This window comes from Meriones unguiculatus, chromosome 11, assembly GCF_030254825.1.
Source record: "Meriones unguiculatus strain TT.TT164.6M chromosome 11, Bangor_MerUng_6.1, whole genome shotgun sequence".
Classification (NCBI taxonomy): Eukaryota; Metazoa; Chordata; class Mammalia; order Rodentia; family Muridae; genus Meriones; species Meriones unguiculatus.
The window spans coordinates 65,098,955-65,115,417 of record NC_083359.1 but is presented as its reverse complement, the minus strand read 5'-3'; the positions used below and the strand labels follow the sequence as shown (position 1 = coordinate 65,115,417).

General features: G+C 41.3%; 1 protein-coding gene across 1 annotated transcript; it reads left to right on the top strand.

Moving 5' to 3' along the window:
- The first annotated feature begins 492 nt into the window (after nucleotides 1-492).
- Nucleotides 493-3,685, top strand: Rgs2 (regulator of G protein signaling 2). The gene is made up of 5 exons (XM_021647485.2): nucleotides 493-652; nucleotides 1,555-1,656; nucleotides 1,767-1,828; nucleotides 2,411-2,577; nucleotides 2,831-3,685. The coding sequence occupies exons 1-5, from the start codon at nucleotides 543-545 to the stop codon at nucleotides 3,023-3,025; spliced, it is 636 nt and encodes a 211-aa protein (XP_021503160.1). The 5' UTR covers nucleotides 493-542; the 3' UTR covers nucleotides 3,026-3,685.
- The last annotated feature ends 12,778 nt before the right edge of the window (nucleotides 3,686-16,463 follow it).

The following is a 16,463-nucleotide window of genomic DNA, read 5'->3' as shown; positions in this document are numbered from 1 at the left end:
CCCTGCGTCCCACGGTTCAGGTTTCCCTGGTCGTTCATTTCCGTTTCCTAAACAGGTGGAGGGGCTGAGTGGAGCCCGCAGGGCTCTCCCCATTCTGGCTGCAGTTTTCAAATAGGTGTCCGCATGAGTCGTAAAGATTGTGAACAGGTAGGTTGCAAAGGTGGGGCGAAAACAAAAAAACAAAAAGGAAAAGGCACGGCCGGGAGGGGTGGCACGAACCCGGGCACCCTCCACCGCGGCCGTGGCCGCCGGAGCAGCAGCACGGCGACCAGGCTCTGTCCCCGCCCGCCGCCTCCCACCCCGTGTGCGCACGAGGCTGCGGCGCCTACGTCAGCAGCGCCCTGGTTTCCAGACCCTTCGGGGCGGCCGTGACTGCCGCAGGCCCGCGCGGCCCCGCCCCCGTGCCCTCCTCAGCGGGCCAATCCGCGCCCTCCGGAGGCGTGGCCAGCGCCTCCAGGTCCCTCCCCTTCTCGCAGCCCGCCTTAAAGGCCAGCAGAGCCGGCCCCTCCGCAAACAGCTGCGGAGGCCGCGCGAGTCTGAGTATGCAAAGTGCCATGTTCCTGGCTGTCCAGCACGACTGCGTACCCATGGACAAGAGCGCAGGCAACGGCCCCAAGGTCGAGGAGAAGCGGGAGAAAATGAAGCGGACGCTGTGAGTATGCCCTCTCTCCCTAAGAGCTCTTCGTACCCTGCCTGGCTTGGCTGCTAGGAACCTCCTTACCTTGAGCAAACTCTAGTCTCCAACCTCTGCCGAGAAAGGGAAAAAAGAAAGAAGGAAGTTAGCTTGCCAAATCGGGCGGTATGTGCTTTTTCTGTGTGAGCTCAGAGAGTTTAGGAACTGTGGGAAATGGTTATGAAGGCGGCAGTAGATGGGCTGAGAAGGCGCTGCTTGGCTTTTTTTGTTCTGCATTTAATGTGATATCAGAATCCTGCAGCTGAATAGCGTGCACAGAGCCTATACATTGCATTGTTAGTTCTGAGTTGCTTGTACAGCCGCTGGGTGGAGATGGTTGAGCAGAATGTATGAGATCCCGCTTTTAAATCATAAAGCAGGTCTCACCCAGTCACGACCGACCATGGAATGAGTAATTTGCTCTGCAGTATCTGCTGCAGAGGAGCACTGGTAGGCGGTCGTGGAGAGGAGCTAAAGAATCCATCACGCATACACACACACACACACACACACACACACACCCCTCTATGCACTGCCTCTGGTGTGGTCCAACCTTACTGCCTCGAGTGCGGAAAGAGAAGGGAAATCAGCTTGCTCAAGACACTTCCACTGCTGTTCTCAGTCATAAAAATGTCACCAACGTGTAGTTAGCCGTGCAGAAAAATCTATGCTTGTGAAAATGTAAAATACCCAAGCTGTGTTAGGAAGTCTCATCCGGCTTGTAAACTAGTCAGATGAGCGGATAGAACTATGTTCAGTCATGAGGTGCTGGGTTTAAATCGCCTGTCTGATCTGTGAGTAGCTACTGCAACCGATGATAACTTTCCTATTCAAGAATTGCCGTCTGACGTATTTTTCTTTTCTTCCCCCCCGCCCCCCAGCTTAAAGGATTGGAAGACCCGTTTGAGCTACTTCTTGCAAAATTCCTCCACTCCTGGGAAACCCAAAACTGGCAAGAAGAGCAAACAGCAAACTTTTATCAAGTAAGTTGTGAACCGTGGTAGTTACAGAGATGATTATCTAGCCAAGCCACTGAACAGGAAAGGGGAACTGTCATGTGTGGTATAGCTCATGTGCGGAACTTCTCTTGCAGGCCCTCTCCTGAGGAAGCTCAGCTCTGGGCAGAAGCATTTGATGAACTGCTGGCCAGTAAATGTAAGTTAGCCTCGTGAATGTGCTCTCTTACCAGCGTCCCAAGGGCCTAGCGATGATGTGTTCACACCACAAATAAGCAGCTTGCAGGAAGTGCTTTAGACATTGCCACTATTGACAGCATAAAGACTTTTGTTTTGTTGTTGGTTTGTTTTTTGTTTTTTGTTTTTTGTTTTTTCCCTTATTTCACCAAGTTTAATCATGGAAAAGCATGAGGTATTCACCTCAGGTGGGAAAGAAAACTGAGCCTAAAAATTAAAGTGACCGTTACTCATAGTTATGGTTGAGTCAGCTTTTCCATTGCATAGAATGTTTTCAAAAACCCTAGTTCTTAGTGAAATTAATGGCTGTCCTATAAAAATATTTGTTTTGCGTTGACAGTGAAGTTAAGTATACTGTTATACTGTATTCTGTTGTTGCAGAATTACAAGCTAAAGCATTTTTGCCTACTGGCATCTTAGTACTTAGAGAGCTAAATTCTGAGGATGACAGGTCGAGTGAAATCTAGGAAACTGATCATTCTGATCAATGTGCTATTTGGTCACTCAATTCACATTCTACATGCTTCTTCTCTTGCGCTTTCAGATGGGCTTGCTGCATTCAGGGCATTTTTAAAATCTGAGTTCTGTGAAGAAAACATTGAATTCTGGTTGGCTTGTGAAGATTTCAAAAAAACCAAATCACCCCAAAAACTCTCCTCAAAAGCAAGGAAAATATACACCGACTTCATAGAAAAGGAAGCTCCCAAGGAGGTAAGAAAACAAGTTATTCCTATTAGCATTAATTTCAACATCTTCAACTACACTGGGGAAACATGAGAATTAAATGCATGAAATTAAAGTGCAAGTGGGAAGGCCGGGTATGGCTGTTCACCCCATCCTAACATTTAACCTCCAAAACTGACAGTTATAGCTGATCACAAATTATGTCTTTTATGTTTTATTATTAAGTGTCGATTTGTAGTGTTGAATACCAAATAAATCAAGTTTTGTTTTGTTCTTCCAGATAAACATAGACTTTCAAACAAAAACTCTGATTGCCCAAAATATCCAAGAGGCTACGAGTGGCTGCTTTACAACAGCTCAGAGGAGGGTTTACAGCTTGATGGAGAACAATTCTTATCCCCGTTTCCTGGAGTCAGAATTCTACCAGGACTTGTGTAAAAAGCCACAGATCACCATGGAGCCCCACGCTACATGAGACAAGGAGCCTCAACAAAGGACATTTCATTCTGTCTCCCAAGAGGAAAGGCTGTGACCCTGCCAAAAGACTGACCTTGAATTCAGCCTGAGTGTTAGGAAAACATCGCTCAGAACTATTGATTCAAAGTTCGGTAGTGAATCAGGAAGCCAGCAACCTAGGAGAAGCTCTGTGTGAGAACAGCTTCCCTTGCTGTGTGAAGAACAGAGGAAGGGAACAGTGTTCTGAATGTGCTGTCCCTACCTGGGAAAAGGCAAGGGTTTGAAGTGAAAGATACAATGGAATGTTGTTGGTCCAAACATTTAAAATCAATAGGTCTGGGATTATGTGGCCTTAGCTAGCTGGCTGTACACCCTCCCCTAATCCAGTCCATGTTTTAGTTCTAGTTTTAATATTCCAGTACTATTAACATTAACATGTTTACTGTGTGCAAGGGTGTTGAAGTTCTTAGGACTACAGATCATTAGTGAATTGTGTCCTGTATCACTGAAACTGAGAAGTATGTTTGCATTGTTAGCTGGTGTGTGCGAGGGAATGAGTGCTGTTCTGTAGAAAACCAGTGTCTATTCTGAGTGCCAAAACTGTCTTGTGGGCAGCTAAACTTTGAAGTGGTTTTTGAATACTTTCAATAAATTTATTTTGATAAATAATGTCATTGAACATTTGGAAGTCCAGATGTGATTTTGTTCTGTTTGATTTCAGTAACTGGAAATATGTCAGATAAAACAAACTTGCTGGTAAAGAGATGAGGGCATAGATGAGCATGGCTTAATTACTGTACCTGTCCACTGAAAACTGACAGCCCCGAGAAGTGAGAAATGATTGCTTTAAGATGTTCGCCTCAAAACTATACACACATTCCCAGGACCACTCATTGTGAAAGTCAAACGTGTTATTTAATAAAAGAAGAAAAAAAAAACACTGACCTGTGTGTTAAGGAACAGCTAAAAATGAGTACTAAGAGACCATGGTGGAAAAAAGAAAGTTACTCACTTGGCCAAGCAGCCTAAGAGAAGAAAGAAGTTTAGGTAAATGTGGACCTGCCTGCCTGTTATATTCTAGGGTCCAGACACCTGGCATGGGCAAGACACATACCTGATTAATTGTTTCTTCTGTGAAGGGTCAATACAAAAATCTCAGAGTTTTCCTGCATCTCCTGCCTTCATCTGGCTAATAATCTGTGTTACCTATGTGACACTGAGGAGAAAGCAAGTGCATTGCTTAGGCTAAATGCAGAAATGTATTTTCCCTGAGAAAGACCTTCATTCTGTCTACTTTAGAGGAATTCCCTTTTTGAAACAAAGTTTCTATCTCTGGGATGGTTTTAGCAAAGGGGAGGGCACAGGAGCCTCCCTCTGCTTGAAATTGGAAGACCTGAGTCCAAGTAATGATATCCCATAGCTTCGTGACCCTCAGAACACCCTTTTTTTGCCCTGTTTCCTTACTGATTCCTCTTTTGCTTATCTCCTTGATGTTATACACAATAAAGGGTAGTTTAGAAATGTGAAACACTGAAAGATGCCTTTTTTTTTCTTATTTTCCAAGGGAAAATGGCCTATATTATTTCAGATGCTGTTTCTTTGGGACCAGCCTAACTCACATCTTTAACCAGATATCTACAACAAACACAAGTAGAGAAGGGGCAACTTTGCTTCTCTCTGTATCCCAGCAGCCTGAATGGCATATAACAGATACAGAATAACTTCTGGTTGCACCAAGTCCTAGCTGCTTCACCTCACACCCTGTCCAGCTCTTCCTCAGTCCCTGCTCTGGTGGAAGATGCCACCGTGACTGCAGTTAACCCACCTCCCTCTGCTTAGCATCTCCTACACCTACTATATTTCCTTCTTAACTCTAGGGATCCTTTCACACAAACCTGACCTTGTTTCCTGTCACTTCTGAGCCCCTGACAGGTCTCCTAAACATTAAGACGAAAGCAACATCCCTAATATAGCCTAGGCCTGCAGGGCTGACTTCCTCTTACCTCCCAACCTTGTACACAATTCCCTGCATCAGCCTCACTGCCCTTCTTTCCTTCCGTTTTGCTTGAAGAAGCTATGCCCCTCGGCCCCAGGGACTCTTTCCACCTAATAGTTCCTCTCTGCACAGAGTAATTTTAGCTCTTACCACTCACCTGTCGATGCAATTGCCACTTCCCCGGGGAAGTGGTCTCGGCCTCCTTCACTAGACCACATCCCTTCGCAGATGTTGTCACAGCACCAGGTTCTGCAATTCAGGGTACTTAATAGAGGTATTTCTCTTTACTTTTCATAATTATTATTTTATCTTTTCCACTTAGATTATGAAAAGCACAAGTGAAGATCTTGTGCTTCTTTTCTACTCTCAGATGATTCCCAGCACCTGATATACAATGTGAAATTTACTAGGGATTTTCTTTTTTGGTTGCTATTTTGTTTGATTGTCTGTTTATTTGTTTGCTCGTTTATTTAAAGAAGATATCAGATTAGGATTCCCAATCTGGTCCTAAATTTTTAGGCTAAAATAATTCTCCTGTCCCAGACTCCGGAGTAGATGGGACTGCAAACATATTTCATTGTACCCAGATTTTTTAAAGGGGAAAGACTTGAAAAGTTCACTGGCTCAAATAGCTGTAAGTATTTTCAGAACTTTTTCATTTGATAATCAATCAATAAATATTTTTAACTAGACACATTCCCCATGGCATTTGACCTTTGGTAGAAAGAAATGCCAATAACAAACATAATAAATAAATCAAAAGTTTTGACATGCAGAGCTCCTGAAAGCATAAGCTTTGTTGAGATGGCATTTTCCATGTCCTCTTGGTGGAACAAACTGAAACAGATTTCAGATTAGAAACCGCATACCTCCACAAGTAAGTATAACTCACTGTTCCAGTTTTCCACAGTTCAAACACTTAGGACCCACAGGCCATCTATTTCAATAATTTTCATTGTGAATGTATTTTAATGGCAAGGATGTTTCAAAATATAATCATTTCACAGTCAGACTGAAGTAAATAGAAAGTTGTTTTTATTTGCCATGTGGGCAGTGTTGTCACAAACGATTTCGATGAAATCACCCAAATTTTAATAGGAAAGACAGGTGGGGTACTTTTGTGTTGTTTGATCATTTGGAGCCAGAGAGTGAGAAGAGACAGAGGCTGTGAACTTCCATCAGGAGAAGAGCCATGAATGAAAACACAGTGAATGCAAACAATGTGGAAGATGCGGAGCCTGCCCTATGCTGAGCACCATTTCCCCGAATTAGCCTGAAATTGCAGCTGAAGAGTTGTTCTGAGTGATAGAGAGCATCACCAACACTGAAAGGTAAACTTTGACAGGTCTGGCTCAGATGCTTTTTGACGTATGTAGTCCCTTAGTCAATGGCAGCCGGATGAGTCTTCGGTACTTGTTGGTAATTCTTGGCTAAGGAGCAGCTTGGAGTTACTCAATGTGATGATAACAACCTCGAAGTTCTTCTTTGACCTACCAGATAAAAGAGTCAGTCTAAGGCCACAGCATGAAATAAAAGAAGGCCTGGCATTAACCATTTCTGATCCATGCTGCAGCATGGGAACATACCAATGTTAAGAGTAGGGTGCAAACTATAGCGCAGGAGGTGGAGGCCTTGAATACTAAAGGTTCAGATTTTATTATGAGAACATCAGACACCAAACTCAACTAAAAGTTATGGGAATAACTCAGAAGGCAATATGGAGATTGAAAATATGGAAGTTTGGCAGTCAGTTAAGAGATTGTAGTCTTAGGTAAGATATGAAAATTCCATCTGTCTACACCAGAACATTAGCAAATAATTCCATTTAGCTTATATTAAATTATGTACTTATCTATTCTGTGCAAAGCACTGATATAAGCCACAAGGCAATTTCCCTGTTCTCTAAGTGGCACCAATTAAGTAAATGATGAAATAAATATAAAACCAAAATTACAGCCAAGTATGGTGACATGGCTAATACTAGCACTTAATATGATGACAGAGGAGGATCAAGAGTTCAATTGTTTCAAATGAAGAAAGGAGGGAGAAATAAAGAGAGAGAAAGAAAGGAAGGAAGGAAGGAAGGAAGGAAGGAAGGAAGGGAGGGAGGGAGGAAAGAAGGAAGGAAGAAGGGAAGAAGGGAGGGAGAAAAGGAAGGAAGGAAGAAAAGGGAGCATTTTTGGTTTAAATAATGTGAAGTATTTCATAAATAGAGATGATAATAGTTAGGAAGGAGGAATCATCTGAAAGAGGCACAGCAGGATTCCATCTTAATTTTATGATGGTAATTTGGAAGATGGGTATTTTAAAAGGATATATATTTGAAATTTACTGTTATTATTATTTTTATATAATTGTGTCTGCTTCTCAGCTTCTCTCAACCCAGCTATCACACAAATAACTGAGACTCTTTCATATTTGTTTATTAATAAGCTTCACAACACAATAACTGAGCAGTTATTACTCTATTCTTAATTCTCTAAGCAAATCTGGTTTCCTTCCAGTGTACATCCCAGAGATTCTTGCACTTGGTAGCTTTCTTTCTCCAGCTTCTAATCTGATGTCACCTGGACCTCTGCCAGTGGCTTATTCCCCTATTTCCTCTTCTGACTCCTCCTCCTGGGGCTGGCAGCAAGTCCAGCCTTATTCTCTACCCTGTTTATTGATTGGATGTAAGCTGCTTTATCGATATACCATGGGACAACTGGACAATTGGGGAGCAGTGTTTACACAACATTGAGATAGGAGATTCTCAGAACAAGAATTGCAACCAGGTATGGGGGTACAGAAATCAGCATTTGAATTACACAATAACCTTATACCTACAATTTATTGTTGATTTTATTTTTGTCAAATATTTGTGAAGGGTTTGTGAGTCTAGAAAATGTACAAGAAGTAGATGAGATGACCCTCTGTTGTGAAAGACAGATAAAAAGCAGAACTCAGTTGCTGCATTTCATTTCCCTTTTTAAAGATTTTATACATTTAAATTAAAATAGAATTATATCATTTTCCTCCTTCCTCTGCAGCCTCTCCTAGGTACCCTCCCTTCAACCTTTTCTATTAACCCTGGACCGAACTTTCAAATGGATAGCCTCTTTTTCTTTAATTATTATTGTTACATATCAGATATGTATTTATATATGAGCACAAACATAAAAATATGCTGAATCTGTTTTTGTTGTTTATGTGTGTACAGTTTCACAGCTGACCACTTTGTATTAGGTAGGTCATAAAGAGAGGCCAGGCTAGTTTCCTGAGAGAGGCTAATTTTCCCTCTCCCAACAGTCATTGGCTGTCTGTAGTTCTTTGCCTAGGGATATGGAACCTATGTAATCTATCCTCTTCCCAAAATTTTGATATATCAATTGTCCCAGTTTTGTTCATGCAGCCATTTCTAGGGGAGACTGTTTAACCTAAGACTTCCTTGTATTCTGGCTCTTACAATATTTTCAATATGTTCCTGAGCCATAAATATAGGAGCTGGGATAGAGATGATCCATTGATCTCTGCATTGTGTCCACTGCAGTTTTCTGTGATGGTCCCTACTTGCTGCGAAAAGCTTTTATGGTGAAAGTGTTAGCTACTCTCTGTGAATATAAGGATGAGACTTAGGATATAGTAAGGAATTATTTGCTGGTCTAATAAAGTGATGATAGCAGGTTCTTTTCTAAGGCCATGATAGCATTTATAGTATAAGACATGCCTTCCATCCTGTTGAGTGGGCCTTAAATCCAGTTAGACATTTGCAGGTTACCATCAATAAGTGAGTGACACTTATTGCACATTTACACATATCTTACCATGCTAGTTATAGCTATTGTTCATTGGTGTTGCAGCTGAGGTGGACTATTAACTCCTTCCTTCCCTTAGTACTTTGCATAGTATTTTCTGGAACCATGGAAGCTAGGCCACAAGAAGGAGGCTTCCAGGTTACATTTCCTTTCTTTAAAACTAGATTCCAAAAGCCCATCAGCCATGTGCTTCTGGTCACGATACTCCAAGCTTTACTATATCTTCCTCCTCAATAACCTAGATATCTCTTTTCTTCTCTTGCTGTGTTGGTCACTTTTCATCACTGTAACAAAATACCTGAGGAAAACAACTGTGCTGGATAGTTTTACATTACCTTAACACATGCTAAACTCATCTGAGAGGAGTGAACCTCAATTAAGAAAATGCTTCCATAAAATCTGGTTGCATGCAGACATATAAGGCTTTTTTTTTTTAAATTAGTGAGTGATGCAGGAGGGCCCAGCCCAATGTGGGTGGTGCCATCCCTGGGCTGGTGGTCCTGGGTTCTATAAGAAAGCAGACTGAACAAGCCATGGAGGAGCAAGCCAGGAAGCAACACCCCTCCTTGCTTCCCACCTCCAAGTTCCTGCCCTGTTTTGAGTACCTGCCCTTACTTTCTTCAATACTTGACTACAGTGAGGAAGTGTTAGCCAAGTGTTAGTGTAAGCCCTTTCTTCCCCAATTTGCTTTTGGTCACAGTGTGTCTCATTGCAGCCATAGAAGCCTAACTAAGACAACAACATAAAGGAAGAAAGGTGTATTTTGCTCAGGTTTTCAGAGGTACAATGTCTGATTGGCTAATTCCATTCTTTTTACTCCCCATCGCAAGGTGTAATATCATGACAGAAGGACAAGGTGAAAGAAAGCTTTTCATATCATAACAAGTCAGGAAGTAGATGCATCAACTCATTGATTCAGTCAGGACTCCTCATGATCTAGTCACCTCTCAGGATTGGATCTGCAATGTAGAAGCCAAACCTTCAATAAATGAGTCTGAAGGAACACCTCACCTCCAAACCATAACACATACCCTAGCCATGTGCCTGCTCAGCGTTGTCACTCTTGCTGAATGTTCAGCAAGCTCTGGATCCTATGCCATGCTCCCAATTTGCTTAGAATGGTGTGTGAATATTGGTATTCTCCCCTGATTTTTATGCTCAGAAAAACTTAAGACCTCTCTGACAAGGTAAATTCTTGGGCTGAAGGCTGAAACATTTCATAGATGTCAGTTTGATTTTTCTGACCATTTGACCTTATTTCCTGATACTGAGTGGGAGCATTTAATACTGGGTTTTCTTGTTTTTTTTTTCCATAATAACTAGATTTTACCTAGTTATTTTACCTTGCTTACAGCCATTTTCTCTTCCCCTAAATGTTACCTATTTTTCAAAGTACAGATGGAGTTTCTGCTTTGTGAAACCTTCTTAACAGCATGTCTGTTTTATACTCCAACGAAATGAGCAACAATGACCTCTGACCTATTGTGCTTAATTTGAAGAGTAACTAGAACTATCCAGATGCGAAGGATTTAGTCTGACTAATTCATGGGTTTTGGCTGAGTGGTTAAATCACAAATTCTCCAATAAATATGTCTCCAATAACAAGCAATTTTATTTAAATATGCTAAACTCATCTGCAAAAAATAAATTCATGAGTCTACATATTTTTCACCTTGATTGTATATGACTGCCTTACAAATTTAGGGAACAACAGAGTATATGGGTCTTGCCTAAGGTTTTAATGTTTGATTCTCTCAAATCCCAAATTCATCTGTTAGTTATACAGTTTAAAAATTGCAGTGACCCATATGCAATGATTCCTGGGAATCAAAGCTTAGTGTTCATTTAGCTTGAGTATACCTTAGACATGTACAGACATCATCAAAATTAAAAAAAAAATTAAAATAAAAGAAGTATTCCAAAAGAGAGTGAAGAGAAGCTGTTGTATGTTGACCTGCTTTGCAGGCTGGAAGAAGCCCAGAGTGGTAGCTGTAGTTGCTGTTTTCTTTTGGTTTTACTTCCTGTTTTGATATTTAATGCACTTGGATGTCCAATGCGTTAGGCCTGTTTCCAGCCCTGTTTTGAATCACTCTCTCAATCTTAAGCTTCAGAATGTAGTCTCAGGCTATCAGCGATGGCAGCATTTTGAAACAACACTATGGAGCACGGTTAAAAATACTTCATTTCCAGGAGCTTGGTATGGTCAGGCAAAGGTGAGCTAAGCTTTGGCTTAGGAAAAAAGTGCTAGTCTTCCCTGTTGATGAGGAAGCTTACAGGACTGACCGTCATTTGGCAGACCCTCATGGGGGTGTCTCTCAGAGGAGTAGTCTTTAATCATTGGAACACAAATGTCACGACTTCAAGTTCTACTTCTTTTTAATGTGTTCAACGTGTTTCAAGTTAGACAGTCTCACACATACTGTAAGGTTTCATAAAAAGCACGACCAAAGTAATCACCATTTTAAGGGTAACTTAATGTAAACAGGTTAGAAATAATTTTGTTCATCTGAAGGCAACCATGGTTTTGTTTAAAAAAAAAAAAAAGCTTGTGAGTATCCCACAGTATCAAACAATGCAAAGTAGCTGTTGGACTGATGTACTTGTCTTGACGTCACCGAGCAGTTAACCCATGACTTGATATTTGGGGTTACACGGCGCATCTGAATTTGATTTCGCCTGAATAGACTACTGTCTTTATCCACTCAAGCGTGGCTGGGAAGTGTTAGGTATGGCGGCTGCATGTTTCGGTTCGTTGTGGGGATGTAGGGGAGGAAGAGACAACCCTCCAAATATTCCAGAGGAGTTGTACATAAGTAAAGTATGACTGATTTTTTTTTTGCCCCTACAACACAGAATTTGGTGACAATAAAGAAGTGTCTGTTTTGTCCCTTTTAATTGGATTACTGAGTACTCACATGAATCTTCCACCAACTATGTAGTTTGCAACATTGTCTCTCAAGCTTTAGCTTGTTTCCTCATCTAAATAAGAGTTTTGGTGAACTTATTTTTTATTTTATGAATTTTGCTTTTGATGTCAAGCCTATGAAGCCCTAGGCACCAAGGATTTTCTCAAATTTTCATAGTAAAGTTTTATCTAAATTTTAATTCCTTACATTTAATAATATGAGCCATTTGTGTTGATTTTCACATGAAGTATGAGATAAACTTGCTTTGTTCTTGTTATTATTGTTATTTTTACCTACAGGTGTTTAGTTATCCGGGAAGCATTTTTCTTTAAACTCTCCCCTTATAGTCTATTCATCCCAGAAGCAAGACAGCTCTCAGAAGAACAGCCTCTAGCAAAGCAAGAAAATGGTTAAGGGAGGAAACTTAGTTAAAATTGGATGCTTTAAGAGAGGTGCAGATTTAGACCATCAAGCTACAAGAGATGGAACTGTCCAGGAAGATGCTCAAGAAGGAGTATGAAAGAAGCGAGATGCCCTGGTGTTTTCCTGTGCTAGCAACTGCAAGGTCATAGGGCTCTGGGGCATGACCTTGCCTTTGGACTAAATGAGTGTAGCTTTAGAGTAAAATAGAAAAGTAAACAAAGCAGTCACTGAAAAGGCAGATGGCTGCTGCCTTTAAACAAGGGGAAGAGATTTACACTAGGTTGAGTGTGGCTACAAGTCTCCTGGTTAGGACGACCAACATGACTTAATGAGGTTTTGATTCCGGTGATGTTTGAAGGAAGGACCCTGCCCTTTGCGGCTGCAGTCCTCCCAATCTGGATAGCTATTCTGAGCTTGGCTTAATGGTGCAGACTCCCTCTCCCCAGAAGGGCCTCCTGCTCTCTGCCTGACTTCATCTGGAGAGTGTCTGTAGGCATAGATGCTCCTAACCACATTTGATATATGGCCTTTGACACAGCTCTCTGCTAGCTCTACTCTCCCTGTGCCTATAGGATAATTAAGTACTGTGTTCTTGTTCACCTGATAGGAGTGTGCTATTTAAAGCAAATTAAGCATCCTTGAAGTGCCTATTTTTAACCAGTTATGTACACCTACGCTTGAAGCCCACCACCCATTCTCCAAGGCGTATAGAGCCTTTGTTTTCTGGAATTAAAATTGAACTAGCTCCCTGAAGTGGTTCCCAGAGTGTCTGATCTCCGTCGTGCTCACCAGCCTTCCAAGCTCTGCATCTCATCTTCTACCCCTCCTGCCTTCATGGGCTGGTAGAAACCAGGCAGGAGGAGAACCATACTGTAACAAAAATACCAAAACCAAAAGCAACCTGGCAGAGAGGGTCTACACCTCTCAATTTAGAGTCTGTCATCCAGGGAAATCAGGGCAGGGAGCTGGAGTCAAGAACTGATACAGAAGCCACTGAGGAACTTTGTTTAGGGTTTGCTTCTCATGACTTGCTCATCCTGCTTTCTTATAGCACCCAGGACCACCAGCCCAGGGGTGCACCACCCCCAGTGAGCTGAGACCTCTCACATCAACCATCAGTCAAGAAAATGTCCATCCACAGGCTTGCCCCCAGGCCAACCTAGCAGGGACATCTCGGTTGAGGTTCTCTCTTCCCAAATGAGTCTACCTTGAAGCAAGCTGACATAAAACTAGCCAGCACATAACCCTTCAAATGCACTCCTGGGGGAAGATAAGCAGGCTGCAGCTGGAGGAAAGGATGCTCTCCAGGCTGTAGAAACAGGGTTAGGGTTTGAAACAGTGAAGAGAATGGTTACACAGCAAGTGTCCTGGAAAAGGATCCCACAACCCATAACCCAGACAGAAAACACAAATTACAAGAAGAAACTGTTAAAGCAAAAGGCCCTGAAGGGAAAGCCACAGCCTCACACTTCAGATGAACAGGATCAGCTGCTGCTCCCTGCAGGGCTGTCAGCTATAGCAAGAACATGGTAGCCTAGCAAAGAATGTATGTGAAGTCTGCCAAGGAGTCTTCCATGATGTCTGCGCTACAAGATGACTGCCCATCACTCAAGGGGAAGGGGCCTGAGGATCCATAGTCCCTGTCACAGTAGATGATGAAGCAGTATTCTACCACCCCATCATTGGACTCAGGCTCAAGGCCTGAACCAGAGTATCAAATAGGGCCACTCTCTATTTATGTTAGACATCAGGATCCTCTAAGGACTCCATTCTTAAAAATCAAAGTGAAACCAAATCAGGCAGAGATGGTTTAAATAAACCAGCTGCATGGAGAAAAATACAAATTTTGCTCATTCTCTATACTGACTATAATTCTGCTAATGCTTCTTTTTCTAAATTAAAAGACAGGAAGGAAGGAAGGAAGGAAGGAAGGAAGGAAGGAAGGAAGGAAGGAAGGAAGGAAGGAAGGAAGGAAGGAAGGAAGAAAAGAAGGAAAAATCAGCTCTTTCTCCTTTTCCTGCAGAAATGTCTATAGAAAGTTGAAGAGATGAAGGGGTGGTTTTTCCAAATCTAATTATAGAAAACAGTCCTTTGAATTCAGGGACTACCAAGAAGGATAAACACACACACACACACACACACACACACACACACGTACACACGTACACACATCAAATCATCTTCAAGTTGCTGAAAAGATACACATTGGAGGAAACATTACAAATCATGTTAAGAGAAGTTTATTAAGCACATAGGAGCTATGGTAAGAATCACAATAGACCTGGGACTAGAAACCACACAAATAGAAAGAAAAAACATGATGAAGTACTTAACGTGTTCAAAGAATTATAAAAGTATTCACATGACTGTCTGAATTCAATAAAAATTATTCTTCCTACAGACAAGCGAAACAGTCCAACTGGATTTGAAATGTTAACATACGCTTTTCAGAGCAAAGGTGAAGGATATGAATCAAAAGCCCAGGTCTCAGAAATGATCATAGAGGAGGAAGCAATGGAGATACAGAAAAATAGCTTATTGTTCTTATTCTTAACTGACTTAAATAGAAGTGCTTCTTCACAATAATCGTAACAACCATGGTTGGATGATGAAATGAAAAAAATGCTAATGTTGCCATTGGAGATAGAAGCAAGATACTGGGAATTTCCTAACCTACACAGGCTATATATATAAAGTAGTGTGTTGTTTTCAGATGACAAATTGGATGCTTTGTAAATGCACGTTGGAAACTCCATGGAAAAGTTGTATTTTTCCAAAAGAGAATAATCAAGCATAAAGAAGGAGATAAAACAGAATCTTCTAATGCTCATTTAAATCCACAGAAGAAAAAAAATTAAAAAAAAAATCCACAGAAGACTGAAAGAGAAATATAAAGCAACAAACACAGGTCACGGTCAGGAAATAGCCATGAATGTGGAAGGCAGTGTTGACATAGGAAATACAACTCTTACCTCTAAGGGGATAAGAGATAACTTATCTTGAAGCCAAGTATAAGTGACCAAGATGAGGAATGAAAATTTAAGTCAGCCCAAACTTCATGTTCCACTTACCTGTTTACTGAAGTCTCTATAGTAAAAGAACAAAGAAATTCAGCCAAGTGCTTTTCAGATACATTGGTGAAAACATCAGAGGGGTCGGTGGGTTACACACAGCAGAGAACTCTCATTTGTAGTACTCCTTCATATGCTCTCTGACAGCACTCTCAGGACTTTTGTTTGTGGAAGCAGTTAGTGTGCTAGATTAGTATGTTTCAAATGGTTTCATCTGATAGTCAAAAGAATTTTATATCAGATACAGAGATGGGAAAGGAATGACTAATAAGGGGCTAAATGATAGTCCAAGGCAAATTATAATTAAGCTCTCTAGACCTGCAGCATTCCAACCTTTCCACAAACACTGGCTTTCCAATCAGTCAATCAGCTCTGCAGAAGGTAAGTTGAAAGTGCAATTTCTTCCTGGCTACTTTTGTTCATAACAGGAAAAAACACCTTAATTGTAAAGAAGTCTTTTAACAACCTTGAATCTCATTCATAGAAATAATGAAAACTGCAGCTGAAATAAGTAGAAAAAAGGAAATAGCAAAGATCCGAGGAGGAATCAATGAAGCAGAAAAGAGACAAGAGTAGCTTCAAGGAAGAAAAAAGCTTGTCCTGAGAACAGAGAATTGGACGAGCCTGTAAGTTAACTACGTAGAGGGAAAAAGGTGACACACTGCCAAGATCTGTATGTGGCAGCTAATATCACCACAGCACCCACAGATACTAAAACGAAAGAAATCCAAAATTTTAACAACGTGCGTGCAATTGACTATTTCTTAAAATTCACAAACTACATAAGTTCCCTCAAGAAGAAATCATCTGAAGTCTTGCATCTGTTAAAAATAGATTTAATATGCAAAATCACTTCCACACATAAACTACAGGTCTGACTAGGCTTCTGGCAAGTTGCATCAAACGTCAAGGAAGAAATAATACCAAATTTGCATAAAGTCTTTCGGGCATTTTAATTTTAACTTTCAAATGCATATAATATCAGTGACACCCTGAGACTGTGTAAGGCATTCCCTCACGGTGATAAATAGCTGGAGGAAACCATTTATAAGAGGAAAGATTTGGTTTTGCTCAGTTTCAGAGATTTTAGTTCATCACTCTTGACGCCATTGCTTCAGGGTCTGTGATGAGTCAGGTGTCATGGTAGGTGCTTCAGGGTTTTGTGGATACGTCAGGAAGTCACAGTAAAAGGACACTATAGAGCAAAGCCACTCTCTCCCAGGAGCCGGGAAAGAGAAAGTGACAGGAAGAGGCCACAGAGAAGATG